Source organism: Aulostomus chinensis, chromosome 15, assembly GCF_037954235.1.
Source record: "Aulostomus chinensis isolate RoL2024-O1b breed Wild chromosome 15, RoL_Achi_v1.0, whole genome shotgun sequence".
NCBI lineage: Eukaryota > Metazoa > Chordata > Actinopteri > Syngnathiformes > Aulostomidae > Aulostomus > Aulostomus chinensis.
Window position 1 is genome coordinate 18,562,621 of NC_141334.1, and position 14,613 is coordinate 18,577,233.

A 14,613-nucleotide genomic window follows, 5' to 3' on the forward strand; every position below is an offset into this window, starting at 1 on the left:
CCCTGTGAGGTTCTCTGTGGCTCATTTCAGTATGCTAACGTTTTCATAATGACTTGGATAACATATTGATATGCAGTAGATATCATGTGTACCTTGTTCATGGTCGTAGCTCACTGTGCTAGCATGCTAGTATTTGTTAACTGGGGCTAAACCCAAGGACAGCTGAGGGTGATGGGTTCGCCTTTAGTTGGACACGTACATGAAAGTTTGATTACATTTATTTGTAATTAATTCAGTAGCCGTTAAAACGTTCCATTATAAACGGAAAGTTTCAGCCTGGGGTCAGAGATCATCAGCGAGTAGAACAGGACAGGTCCTGCCCATGGGATATACCATGTTGCAAAGACAACATTAGATTAAGTTTGACAAAAAGCAGAACATATCAGCATAAACAACATTAACATGGACATGGAATAACATATTGTGCAAATGTATTCATTTGTACAAAGTAATTTCCCATTTATTTGAGACTTCTTAATAACTTTGTCTTTTGTTTTCCTGGAAGATAGGTTTCACAGTTCAATACAGAAAAGGGGAAGAGTGCTTGATCCTTCTGTTAACGCGTTCAAACAGTTCACCGTACATTAGCTAGCACTAACGGCTGGTTGTGAAAGGGGAGTTTTAGAGCAGAATAATAAAAATCCTTTCGTCTGCTCTCCTGTGTCCAGTTGCAGATAAAGTAATGTTTATTTTTTTTAGCCACTAGCTTTGGCCAACAGGTAGCAGTCAGCTAACAGCTAACATTATTTTTTCTTCAATCAGAAGTATAACTTGCAAAAACAAACAACGCAAGCTAATATCCTTCATAACATATTACAGTAATTCCATGGGAAAACTGCAGTTAGTTTGAACACTGTAGGACTGGTGATTGCTGCCTCAAAATACAGAGCAGGGCCCATCCCCAAGTAATGTAATGTTGTATCATTTAGTTCAACAGTTGATGTGTTGGCACAGCTGTGGCACAGATGAACACACACACTTAAGGTGCACCGACAGAATTCAGGTGTTAGCGTCAGTCCATTGTTAGCTTTGGTCTTTTCAGTGGGATTTTTGTTTAGAAAAGTGCAGCCTTCCTTTCTCTTTAAAGACACTGATTCCTGTGAAAACTAGGGATGCACCGATACATCCACTGCTTATCAGCCTATCTAAACATAGGAGGAAATTTACAGTTAGCTAGGAATGGGAATCAATTTATTGATGCCTTTAGCGATTATGTTTATTGGTCTAATTCTTTGTTGATTCCTGTTGATTGTGGAGCCATTTTTAGCTCGGAGTCAGCCTGCGCAGATTTGTGACTGTTTTATCACTGTCAGTAAAACGTCCACGGTGTAGACACATCGCGTCAGAAAGAAAGCTGGCATTGATAAAAGGAACTGATGAGCTTGGAGGCACGGACATGTTGCTTCTCTCTGTTAATGATTCCGAACCACTAATGATTCCGGTTCTTGATTCCCATCCCTACCAGTAGCAGTGGCCGATGTTGATGTGTCACGCCGTTAAAGTGAGGATAAGTAACAACACAAAAGAAATAAACAAACAAACCCCGACTATCATTACTGGAGAAATTGGAATGTGTATCGGCCTTGAAATTCACAATCGGTGCATCTCTACTAAATAGGTCACATTGTTCCTGTGAGGGAAGAGCAATTAGACTTTTTCAGGATCATTAAACAGGTCAATTCCTCCATAGATTAATACAAAATGATCGTCATGTAAGACTCAAACATGCTCCATCTCAATAAAGACAAAGCGCATACTGGGGTTACATAGCAGAATCTCCCTGGAACCACAACAAAAGAGGAAGTGTGTTGAATGGAGGATGCCCCGAGTTAGTTTGGTCACAAACGAACTCTGGCCAGCCAGGAGCTCACCGACGCTCAGGAAGGTGACGTGGCTCGGAGGATTTACTCTCTGTGTGAGGGATTCCCTGCACATTGTGGTTTCCTCTTTGCTTTTGAGTTCTTTTCCATTGATTTCCATGCACTGTCTCATGAGTCACTGGCAGGGAAGGGTTTTGTGTCTTTTTCTCTTGCATTTTGTGAATCTAATGATGCACTTATGTTGCCCCACTTTTCCCTTTTCTTCATACCTTACCTACTAAAGGAGGGAATACCACTTTATTGGTAAGTGGATGTTAACCAGAAGGGAGTTAAACAAGAATAACCATTTAAAAAAAAAAAAGAAAGAAAATGGGTCGCTGTTCACATCTCAACAATTGTCTTCAGGGAAAAAAAAAAAAATCCAGAAAGAGAAAATTGAGTAGCAGACGATTTGTTTTCTGATTCGATTGATTCAATAATTGTGATCTTTATTTTGTTCCTTCCATTTCTGTGATGTTCCGTCAAGTTGTCTTCTTTTTCTGTTTTGTTTCATTTTTTTAAACCATTACTAAAAAAAAAAAAAAAAAAAGCTGAAGAAGTCCTCTTTTTCTACTCTACAAAATCTGTAGCTCTGTACTTTCTGCCTCTGCTCTTTAACTGATTTGGTTCACAGTTTTGTTGTATTTTTCCCTCTCTTCCTCCTCCTCCTAGTTTTTTTGGTTTGTTTTTGCGATTATGATTTCTTCAACTCATTATGGTTTTGCATGCCAAGTATTGCATGCGCTGCACCATAGAGGACTATCTATAAGCCATATGGAGAAAACTAGATCTTTTTCTTTTAGATGTTTACCTTCTTTTGGCAAGTACACCGTAGCACTCAGTCGTCAGCTTGAAAACACTCTAATGCTCTTATTCTCCTTTTTTTCTGTTCTTTTTTTTTCTTTTTTCCTTTGTTGGTCATGATTTCTTCTACAGAAGCTCCGACTGCTGCCTGCTGGCTCTGCAAGCCTCCAGTCCACTCTGCTGAGAGAGCACAAGCTCCACAGCGCCCCCAGCAGGAGCCAGACGGCACAGGTGCATGCAGCAGGAGAGGCTGGGAGTGTGGACAGCAGGAGTGCGGCTGTAGGGAGCACCGCGAGTCAGACGTCCGGAAGGAGAGGGGGCCACAGAGGACGCAATAAGAGCTCCCACTCGCCTGCTCACAGCAGCGACTCGGCGCACTCCCAGCACAACCACGCTCACAGAGGGAGGACGTCCCGTCACCAGAGGAAGTAAGATGACACGCCTTCATCTGTAGGATTCCAGGTTTACTGCTGACAGAACTTCCTATTGTAGAGCTGACATTTTCTGAATACCCCAGAACAAAAGGTGGCCATTCATCCAAGCGCCACCACCGCTCCAGCCGGGGGCAGGCGCACCACCGGAGCCCATCAGCATCTCCAGGCTGCCACTCGCACACATCGGGCAGGAAGAAAGAGGAGTCTCGCAGCAAAAAGAACCTGCGACAGCGTAGCAGCTCCTGGAGCAGCGGGCGGTCGTCATCAGGCTCCAGAGACCGAGGCCCCAGCAAGGCCAAGTCTCCCCATAACAGGCAGAACAACTCCAGGTGACCCCTCCTCACCTCTCCAACATGCTTCACTCCCATCCTTCTGCCTCTTCTGTTCTGATGTTGTTGTTTTGTGTCTCACAGAGAAAAAGACAGCCCTAACCGCTGTGACACAGACACAGACAGCCGGGCTCGCCGCCGCTCTCGCAGCTACTCGCCCATCCGCAAGAGGAGAAGAGACTCACCCAGCTTCATGGAGGCACGCAGGATCACCAGGTAACGCAGCTCTCCAGCATCCTAAAAATCATACGGGACATAATGGTTTCAAGACTACACTTAACAGCACGTGAACATGCTGCTCAAAATTGACAAGAGTTATTCTGGTAATCCTTCAACCCACAATAATGGCAAGCTAAATGCAATATTAGCCACATTAGTAGCCATTAAGTCTAAAAATGAGAACTGTTGAAGCCCAATGATGGGGCCATTATATATTTGATGGTTCCACATTGTGAAAACAAATCAGTGTCACCATGGTTACTGTGGGCTGTTAGATTTAATGATTTAGTCTGTTTAATAAGGTGAACGGGCTGTATTTACAGAGCATCATCTCAAAAAAGATCAGCACTCCCGCACTGAGTTCTCCCTGCTGTCCTCAGTTGTCAACATATCACCAAAGTTTGGACTTGCAGAAGGAAAGGAAAACAAAAAGGAAAATTAAATTTAAAAAATGGAAAAGCTTGCTTGCATAGTGCCTTCTCCTGATGGTGCGGGCTGCCATTGGAGCTCGTCGGAAGCATTTTTGGGGTTCAGGGCTCTTGGGTAGGGTTTCTGGGGAGACAGGCATTGAGCCAGTAACCATTCCATTTCTAGACAGGCACTCTACCTCCAGACAATGATTCACTTGTTTGTTTGATGTTATCATGCCAGCGATTCACCAGTTCAAAAAGCAGTGACAGGACTTCTTTTAAAATTTTGGATCACAGCCTCATAGATGGTTTGATCCCCGTCCTGAGACCTGCTGCATTTTAACTGCAGCTGATTGTTAAACACCTTGAGGAGACTTCTGCAGGAGCAGCCCAGCAGGTGTTTCTGAGGTGTAGAAGATTCTTTGTGTGAAAAGACCAGGGTGAAACGTGTGTACCTTTTCATTTCTCACTCCAGCCCTAAAGGTTCTGATGCCAAGACAACAGGATATTGCTGAACTGAGCTGGAAGCTAGTTACCCTGGTAACAGTTGCCGTGCAGCAGGACCCTGCTAGTGTGACTCCTGAAGCTTGGCTGAGCAGCAGACCCCCAGAGTAAACCTGGCCTCCTGTCCTCTCTCTCCTCCTTCACCTCCTTCCTGAAATTCATTCTAAAGCTCCACCTCAGTCCAGTTAAGCACTAATGATGTATCACAGAGACGGGAACGCTATCAAGGTGTGCATCTGCTCCATCTGCTCGAGCTGTAATGATGTGTGGCAGCAGCAAAACCTTGATAGCGTTCATCTCTATCTGCACTTGAGTTTCCTGGGTGTTGACCTCCGCTGAGAGGGAGGAGAAGTTCTTTTGGGAACCAACAGCTAATTACCTTGCAGGAAGCACTTCCACAGTGTCTATTAACAAGGCTTAAACTAACGACATGCATTTCTCTGCCACGTGTATGAATGTGTGTGTGTGTGTGTATAGCTTTTTTAACTCACTTAACCGCTCTCTTTCAGATCCCGTACTGATCATAAGTCTACTGCCTCTGTAACACTGACTTGCTCTCATCTTAACAAAATCTTTTCTTCATACATCACTGACACGTGTTAAAGACTTATATTAACTTGTCAAACGATGCCTAACGTTACTGTTGACCCCCACTCACCCCCCCCCCCTCCCCTATTCTTTCCAGTGCTCGGAAGCGGCCAATCCCATACTACCGACCCAGTCCGTCATCATCCAGCTACGACAGCAGCCCCTCGCGGAGCAGTCGCAGCCGGAGCCGCAGCTACAGCAGCTACAGCCGCAGCCACAGCCGAAGCCACAACAGAAGCCACAGCAGAAGCCGAAGTCGAAGTTGGAGCCGGAGTCAGAGCTGGAGCCGCAGCAGGAGCCGCTCCCGCAGTCACCACAGTTACTACAGCCGCAGCAGCTACGACAGCCCCGGCTTCTGAGCCCCAGCACGAAAACAAACCCTGGTCCGCCGTCCTGCCTGCGCCGCAGCTCAGTCAGTATATCTCTGCTGTACAGACTCCCACCCAGACCGCTGTCTCTCTCTCTCTCTCTCTACTGCAGAGCCGGGATCAAAGAGGAGACATGTACTTTGATAGAAACACACCACTCTGAAATTGGCTGTCACCGTTCATGTCTTCACGTATACAAGCTATTCAAGAAAATGTCAAACATTAATCTGGTAGAGCCCAAAGAACAAAATCTTGCTGTATGCTAGCACTTTCTCTCTTATCTTCCACAAAGCAACCAAAAATGAGATCATTAACAAATAAATATATATGTATACTAAAATAGGTGCTGAGTAGAAGACATAAAGAGGACACATCAGCTTACATGTCAGAAAACTGGACTCTCTTTTTGGTTTTGTTTTCCTCATCATGTAATCATCTCCTCAAAGACTTGAATGGAAGCATCGAGATCAACAAGAGAAGGAACAAAAGACCGGATGAAAATAGGACACACGAAAAAGGGAACATTTTTTATGATAAAAATGGTATTGTATAGGTTTGTGTGTATAGATGTACACTTTTATGTTTCTGGCTTTGTAAACTATGCACTGTATATTCCATATAGTCTGAAGAGGTTTGTGTGACTGCAACTAAACAGGATGCATCTGGAAGGACTCGCTGCTCAGAGGAGAAAATCTTCACCGGGGGGCATCTATGCTCCCCTCTGATCCCTCAGACGTGAACGGACGGGGAGGGGAGCAAAATGTATTATTATGTATTTTATCACCCTGTTTAAATGATTACGTTGATTCCGCTAATTTTAACTTAATGTGAGAGTGTGTGTGTGCGCGCTCATGTGTGTGACTTCCTCTGCAGTGACCAAGGAGGTAATTATTCAGCCTGTAAGTGAGGCTGCTGCGCTGGAACACTTGGCTGCAAAAGTCTCCATGCACATGTTTGTGTTGACCACAGCTATACGACTGTATTATTTATTTATTGGGTTATTTATTATTTAAGTTATTTAATTGTGTAAACCTTTTTTTGCCTCGGGCTGTAAAGATGAGCTCGCTGCGGATGTATTCCCATTTGAAGATGTACTGTGTGTCCACCAAAACTGCTTTTACCATTGCAGCGAAGGCGAAAGTTGACTATCAGATTAGCGAACAGGGTGTAGATTCAATCATTGTAGCCAGTGGAACTAAGTCTTCGCCCACAGTTACTCCCACAGCTGCCGTTATGGAGCCTATTGTAACAGTTGATTTCAGTATAAGGTATTGTGGCTCTGCCAATATGGAGGAGCGTGACAAAGCCTCCAGCAGAACCAAAATATCTCCATTATTCCACTCTGCTGTATGTTTCCATACTCTAATCCCTCGTGTAATGTTTCTGTCCCCTGGTTAGCAGCTCCCAGAGGAGAACATATGTGATGTGACCGAGAATAGCAGAGACACCAGCAGGCCCGGTCATTGCTCCTCTGGCTACGTTCTCAGTAGTAAGCTGGACGATACAATCAGGGATCACCTTAAGTCTTCCTTACCATTCGTCGAGTCCCACGTCACCGGCAGTGTTGCATTCCCAGTATAACCCGACTATGATACTCTGCAGACGTGTTCATTTCCTCCAATCACTGCTTCGCCCCTTTGGTTACATTCTTTGTAGTGTTCAAGTTATTATTCCTGACAATAAACAGAAACAAATGGGAAAGTGTTTTAATTCCTGTCTTGTTCTTGGTTCAAAGAGAGCAGCTGCAGGCCTTATGTGTTACTCCAGTAGCTCTGATGAGAACCTTCTAGTACCTGATACACACACGACTCATAAACCTCATAAGAATGTGCTGCAATGTTCTCCAGCTCTGACCAGTGTCCAGGTCCAGCCGTCATGACAGGGGGATGTGCTCTATTTCAGGAACTCTTGAGATATTAATACCATGATATACTAACTCCGAGATTACATTTGTTTTAGGAACTCAAGGTATAAAAAGTACAAACAAAAAACAAGATTTTTGGGACTTTAGAAGACAAAGGGGGAGTGTGTGTCGATGGTTTTCTGCGAGAAGTCTCGATAAAACGTGATTAACACCCTGAAAGGTTCTATTTTATTGTCTTAGTAAACCTGTTGCCTGTGCCTAACAAAACAGCCTCACAAAACTGTAAATCACCGGTTTAAAAAGCAGAGAAGAATAATTCAAAATAGGCTCAATTCCACATCGTAGTTAGAAGATTTGGTGTATCGTGGTGCTAACTAGAGACAGTGGCCTTTGGTAAAATGGTACTTAACCAAAAGAGTGGATTTTGCCTCTCAAGAATTCACAAATAATTGTCTGGACCTCTGAAGAGTTGTTTTTTTTTTTCCCCCACTCTTTGTATCACTTCTTTGTGACTCTGGAATGGATATGAGCCAGACACACACACACACACACACACACACACACACACACACACACACATATAAATATATATATTTATATATATATATTTATATATATATATATACATATATACATATATACATTAAAAAAAATATATATATATATTCAGCTTGAAGCTAAAGACAACTGATGGCTAACAACAGCAAACTGTCCAAAAATGATAAACTCCCAAACGCATCATCCAGTTTAATCCACAACATACGCTCAGTAATCCACAAACACTTTGATTTGTACTAAAAACAAGCTGAGTGCAGGATGACCAGCTGGCTCATTCAGAGCTTTTTCATCCTCATTTGTGGGCAAAGACTAAGTATATTTTTTGGTTGAATCATCTGTTAAAGGCTTCTGATGGAAAAAACATAAGAGATCTTGGGGGGGGGGTCTCCACCTGCGGACCCTGAAGTTTGGCTGTTAACCCCAGAGGCTGTTGATAGCTGATTCTGCTATCAAGTCTAAGCTGTCACAGTCATTCAGTGAAATATCTTCATTTCTACTTGGTAGGCGTTCACGTTCCAGACGCTGCGTCCTGATGTTTTCATCGCCACTTGTTATGTGTGGGTTTTTTTTTAATAATAACTGAACTTTTGGAGGGTTTGATGTGACATTTGTTACTAACATTCACAGTCCCCAGAGGTTGAATTTTGATGGCCAAGACTGAGCTCCTCATATTTCATCTGGTCCAACTGTAATCTTGTCTCATTCTTAGTTTTATCCCTGAAGATGAATTAGTGGCAGCAAAATCCAGATGAGTCTTCATTTCAGTCATTTTATTTAGATGCTTTGGCTGTGACATTCAGTAATGTTGCGTACAATCCTGCTGACAGGTAACACTGATGTAATAGAGCTGGATAGAAATGCAGGGTGAGTGGTTGCATTGCAGGGGTCCTTTATGAACATCGCACAAGAGCGCTTGTGCACATCTGTGGCATACAACAACTCCAGAGACAGCAGCAATAAAAGTCTGCCAGGCTGTCGGCGCTCTGAGAAGCCACAGTTTATTAATTCACTGTCGGTGACATTAATAACATGAGAGGTTGCAGAAACAGTCACTGCACACATCTGAGAGCAGCCAGAGCTGCAGATGACTAAACAGTGTCTCCTCGGTTCCTCCTATGATCTATTATTCCACAAGAGTAGAAGTTGACCCAGTGGTCCGTGGCTGCCAGTGGTTGTGTTTTATTTGAATCTGAAAACAGCAACATGTTTCTGCCATGTTAGAAATATGTTGGCTTGATCTGGAATTTGAGCATTTTTCTGACTTCCAGCAGCAGATCTGTCTGGCTCTTTTGGAAGTATGGGGTGGGGGGGGATTACACAGGCTGAGGCAGGGAGGTTTAACAGTGCTCGGGTCAGCTGTCTGGGGACGGCCTTCCTGTTGGATTCCATTCCAGTTTTTCGCCTGCCACAAATAGATCTTCTCGTATGTTCCATGAATGTGTTGAGGGTGGGAGCTGGGAGGGCTCTCATCTCAGGGGTGGTGTCAGTGGGTATAAAACCTCTCTGCTGAGAGGCAAAGCACTTTCAAATCAGCCAAGGGCCTTTCATCTGGCACCAGCAGATCCACAAAACACAGCAGCCATGACAGAGAGGCGCATCCCTTTCTCCATGCTTCGTACCCCAAGCTGGGACCCCTTCCGCGACTGGCACCAGAGCCGCATCTTCGACCAGGCCTTCGGCATGCCAGCCCTGCCTGAAGAGTTCTCCTCATTTCCTACCACACACTGGCCGGGATACATGCGGCCCTCTCTGCTGACCCCGGAGATGACCCCCATGATGCCCCAAACTGCCATGGTGTACCCAGGTGCCATGATGGCCCAGCAGGCTCGCGCCCTGTCCCGTCAGATGAGCAGCGGCATGTCTGAGATCAAGCAGACCCAAGACAACTGGAAGGTGTCCCTGGATGTCAACCACTTCTCTCCTGAGGAGCTGGTGGTGAAGACCAAGGACGGGGTGGTGGAAATCACTGGTGAGGCCTCATTTCATTGGTACTGTCACCTACTGCATGCCGAGTATCCCCCTAACCGAAGAGACCCTCTGCATGTAGGTTAGAGTCAAACAGTGTATTCACGTTCAAAATGGTCAGACGGACAAATATGTAGAAAAAGCTAGACCGCCTATTTTGCTGGGCCAGATACATTCCTGCAGAGTTACATAACATCTTGAGACAGTGGAGTTTCAGCACACTGAAGGGTGTGGGGACTTTTGGATGGGAGCCTGCTCTGTGCAGAGCAATACACAGTGCAGGGGTGGGTGTTAATGAAGGACCGAGTTGAAATGGGCAAACCTGAAAGCCGTGCAATAACTTATCTCTCTGCAGCCCAGGCTGTCTGCTATTTCACAGACAATCAGGATATTACAGTGAGGGGTTCAGACGTGACTCACCAGTGTGTCTGCTACTTTAAAAGGACTGCTGGATCTTGTCCAGGGTCCAGAGCCTGACTATGGCCAGTGTCTCCCTGATGAGACCACATACCAGTGGTCTGGAAAACCTAAGATAAACAAAGCCCGGGATCCTGCCCAAGCGGAGTTTGCACCTCAGTTGGAAAATAATGATAAGCTTTCTCATAGTGAAGTGTTTTGTATACAGATCCAAGTGCAACCTCATTAACCTGTGGTCCCCTACTCAGTCACACAGTCATTCTGGCAGTGTGAGTGCACCGACAGGTGGACGGCCCCCTGAGGAAAGCAACTTTTATCTGCTGTTGTCATAACAAACAAGTGTAGAGGCAGACTGAGGGGGAATGTTCTAGCATAACAGCCAGGCATGTTGATATAGCTGAATTAAACTGGGGATCTTATAGCGGTTATATGGCACTGTAGGGGATGTGCAAGATAAAAATAGCAACACAAAGGCCTCCGTAAAATAGCACAGACGCCATGCTACTGTAGCACATGCATGACAGTATACAAATAGAACCTGCAAACAAACACGTCTCTGTAATTTATTGGATCTATCAGCAAGTGGCACAGGAGAATGTTGAGGCTATACTGTGATGGAGTTAGCCATGAGCTGCTTAGCTTAGCAAAGCTGAGTCAAGTCAAGTCAATTTTATTTGTATAGCGCCAAATAACTTAGCTTAGTTTACTGTAGTGCAGCTTAGCTTCTCTTAGTTTCTCTCAACTTACAGGTGCATAGCTTAGCTTCTTTTAGTTTACTGTAGTTAAGCTTAGCTTACAGGAGTATAGCTTAGCTTATCTTAACTTACTGAAATTTAGCTTAGTTTATTGTTGCACGGCTCATCTTATCTCAGCTTAGCTTAGCTTAATTTACTGGAGCATAGTTTAGCTTAATGTAGTTAAGTTTAGCATGACCAAGCAAATCAGCAAGCCAGGCGCTCTCCACAGGTAGCAGCCTCTACCAACATGCACTTCACTGGAGAGTTTCCGTCCAGCCTTGATAAGTTACCAGGAGAGTGAACATTCATTTCCCACATTGTTGCTCAAATAAAGGTTTACCCCTTGGGGTACACATAACCTTGTTGTACGTACTTAAGATTTATCAAATGGATCTGCCTCAAAACTGAACAGGTTCTTCCTTGACCCATGCTATACCCTTGGAAAGAAGCATGACCTCAATGGCCACTAATGCGATCACATTTGCAGAAGTAAAATGTGTTGTGTTCAAGGACAAAAGCTATCACAGAAACACAGCACCTCAGTTAAAAAAAACTCTGTTCTCTGATTTCAACAAATAGTGGTTAATGATCTAATTTTCTACACAGCATAGAACATGAATGATGCTTTTGCCACCATTACCACTAAGAACTCCAACAGTATATTTTGTTGTAGTATCAGCGGTGCTGCTTGACCAAAGGGTTTTTGTCTCTCGACATGATTTGTTCACAAAGGAAATCCCAATTAAGAGGGCGGCAAAAGACTTTGTGGAAGAGGAAACAGACGGTCAGGAGTGAACTGAGATGAAGAAATCAAAAAGACAAAATACAAAGCCAAAACTGATCCACTGGTCTTAACAACTGAGCCTGTGTGAGGCTGCTGTTACAAGAGAAAATGCTTTCCTTGCAGAAAACCGTACGTTGTCTAATGACAACTGACACAAGTATTTTTTGATTGGCACTCCAACATTAGATTTTGACCCCAGAACCATGTTTGATTTTAATGTCAACTTGATTACATTTTAATTTAAATTTAATTCCCAATCCGGGACACGTCTGATGTTAAACTGGCATCCAGCATATGACAAATGCTGAATTTTCCTCAGTTTGATTGAAACTGAGGCTCAGTTTTACACGAGAGTTAAGGTACAGGAGTTACACCTGGTTTGTGACTTGGTGCAAAAATTCTATGACAAGTGGCTTTCAGTATGTGGATTTGCCTTCAACAGGAGTCACACCGCACAGTCACGATCCCCTTCACTAACGTTGTAACCCTCAAAAAGCTTCTTCCTTATCCCTGATCACATCTATGTCCAATTAAACTGCAACAACACTTCACACCCTCTCTATCACATGCTGGCCAGCAGTAAAAGTCCTTTGAGCCAGAGACTCATACCCTCACGTTGCACCACTGAGCGCCACAGGAAACCATTCCTGCCGGTGGCTATCAAACTGTTTAACCCCTCCCTCTAAGACGCAGCCCATCTTATGGAGTTGTTTTCTCTGTTAAAATCGTGCAATAATACAAATATCCCATTCACTAGTGTAAATATGTAAATGTGTAAAAAAGATACCTCCTTATCGTCTTGATTTTCTATTTTTTTCTTCATTATATATTATTTGTATTACTATTTTTGAGATTGCGTTTCATTTCTATTTATCTTATTTTATCTGTATCTTCGATAGGTTACTTCCTCCTTATTTATCTTTACTGTGAAATGGAGCACTGCAATCCAACAGTTTCCCGCGAGGGATTAACAACGGATTTCTGATTTCTGATTTCACAAATACACACCAGCTGTGTCGTTGCATCATCCTGTATGACACTTATTAGTCTATGAAGCGAATTCTTCTTTCAGATTAAAAGCATGTTTAGTCACAGTACGTTTTCTCTGTCCATCTACAGGCAAGCATGAGGAAAGGAAGGACGAGCACGGCTTTGTGTCCAGATGCTTCACCAGGAAATACACGTATGTAGTTGCATGTTTATTATCAGTGAACAAGCTTGAGGAAAAAATCCCACTTTGATTTGATCTATTTTTTGCAAGTGCATGGTCAAGAAGGGACCCACTGAAATTACTCAACATTTTTCACATTCATGTCTAAAAATGGGTTGATTTTGGCTGGTTGAAGAGGCACAACTTTGATTATGAATGGTTCCATTGCTGCGTTTCTTGATATTTGGGTGGGTAGAGGCCCGGGTGTGGCTGATTGCTGAATTTCATGCTCTGAAAAGCAGCAGCAGCATTCACTTCCAAGAGCTCAGCCCTTCTCTGTTTAGCTTTATAGGGTGGCTTATGCTGCCATCCAGGGGCCACAGCAAGAGAATACAGGTCTTTACTCAGTCTCTTTGTTTATTAAACAATGGAACTGATGCTCTCTATTAGATTTATAACCCTATGGTGTTGTGCACTCCCCCCCCCCCAGACTCCCTGCTGGCACTGACATCGAGAAGGTGACCTCGTCCCTGTCTCCCGAGGGGCTGCTGACCGTGGAGGCTCCTTTGGTCAGACCGGCCATCCAGTCCGCTGAGACCACAATACCTGTAAACGTGGGCAACAAAAGTGGTGCGGCGAAGAAGTAGAAGGCCAAGCAGCGACATAATCTCTCTCTCTCTCTCTCACACACACACACATACACACACACACACACACACACACACACACACACACACACACACACACACTCCAAAATTCTCAATAGTTTCACTATGAGAGAGTTGAGGACGCAGCTTAGCTCCTCCTCAGATGTAAGCAGCCTTGTCCAGGCACCAGAGAGGAGAGCAACGGGCTGCTCCTGCTCCTCTTCCTCCTCTCTATCTCTGGTGATGTGAAGACCCCAGCTGGGGGCAACATGTAAACACATCTGCACCCTGGCCATATGTTGCTGTAATTACACTCCTCATCTGAATGTAGGAAATCTCAGCTTACCACCGCGCTCACTCTTTCTTCCTTCCGTCATGTGCACACCTTCTTTATTTCAACCGAGCTACTCCCTATTTAGTTCAACAGCAGACAGTGACCCTGAACACGGAGGAGCAGAAGTGCCAGGAGAGCATACACACCAGCACCCAAGATGCAGAATAAAACCAGAGGTCTGTTCCAGACCAGTGTCATCTGCATTCACCTTTGGAAATATGCAAAAGGCAATAAAGATCAAGCAAAATCGTTGAGTCTCTTTGTATTGTCTTGAATAAATAACACTGTATTTGCAGACTTTTGACAGAATCTACTGAATGAACTTTGTGTGTGTGGGTGTGTGTGTTTGTCAGTTTTTTTGTATGTGTGTAATTAAAGGAAGGTAGCGGCATTTAGAAATACTACACTGCTTAATGTTGCAGTATCTGAAAATAAATTTTTAATCTCATGGCCACCCATGCAAAAGAGAACAAGTGAAACACGTCAGCCTCCCTGAGTTGTGCAGGCGCACCCTCCCAACATGATGCTTCATCGCTGTTGCAATCCATGACTGTTCGATCTCACAAAGCATCTTTTTTTGTCAGATTCACCTATACAAGTACAATTCTTTCAATTCTCTGTAATCAAATGGGCATGAATTGA

The 14,613-nt window shown here is 44.0% G+C and overlaps 2 protein-coding genes across 2 annotated transcripts in view; both read left to right on the top strand.

Annotated features, from left to right (window-relative positions):
- srrm3 (serine/arginine repetitive matrix 3) overlaps nucleotides 1-7,207 on the top strand; it is a 69,497-nt gene extending 62,290 nt beyond the window's left edge. The window contains exons 11-14 of the mRNA XM_086226065.1: nucleotides 2,796-3,091; nucleotides 3,181-3,426; nucleotides 3,511-3,642; nucleotides 5,245-7,207. Of these exons, the coding sequence (XP_086082191.1) occupies nucleotides 2,796-3,091; nucleotides 3,181-3,426; nucleotides 3,511-3,642; nucleotides 5,245-5,506 (936 nt within the window). The 3' untranslated portion in view covers nucleotides 5,507-7,207. The remainder of the gene's footprint in view (nucleotides 1-2,795; nucleotides 3,092-3,180; nucleotides 3,427-3,510; nucleotides 3,643-5,244) is intronic.
- A 2,241-nt stretch (nucleotides 7,208-9,448) lies between these two features.
- On the top strand, nucleotides 9,449-13,746 carry hspb1 (heat shock protein family B (small) member 1). The gene is made up of 3 exons (XM_086226043.1): nucleotides 9,449-9,906; nucleotides 12,960-13,023; nucleotides 13,481-13,746. The coding sequence occupies exons 1-3, from the start codon at nucleotides 9,519-9,521 to the stop codon at nucleotides 13,635-13,637; spliced, it is 609 nt and encodes a 202-aa protein (XP_086082169.1). The 5' UTR covers nucleotides 9,449-9,518; the 3' UTR covers nucleotides 13,638-13,746.
- The last annotated feature ends 867 nt before the right edge of the window (nucleotides 13,747-14,613 follow it).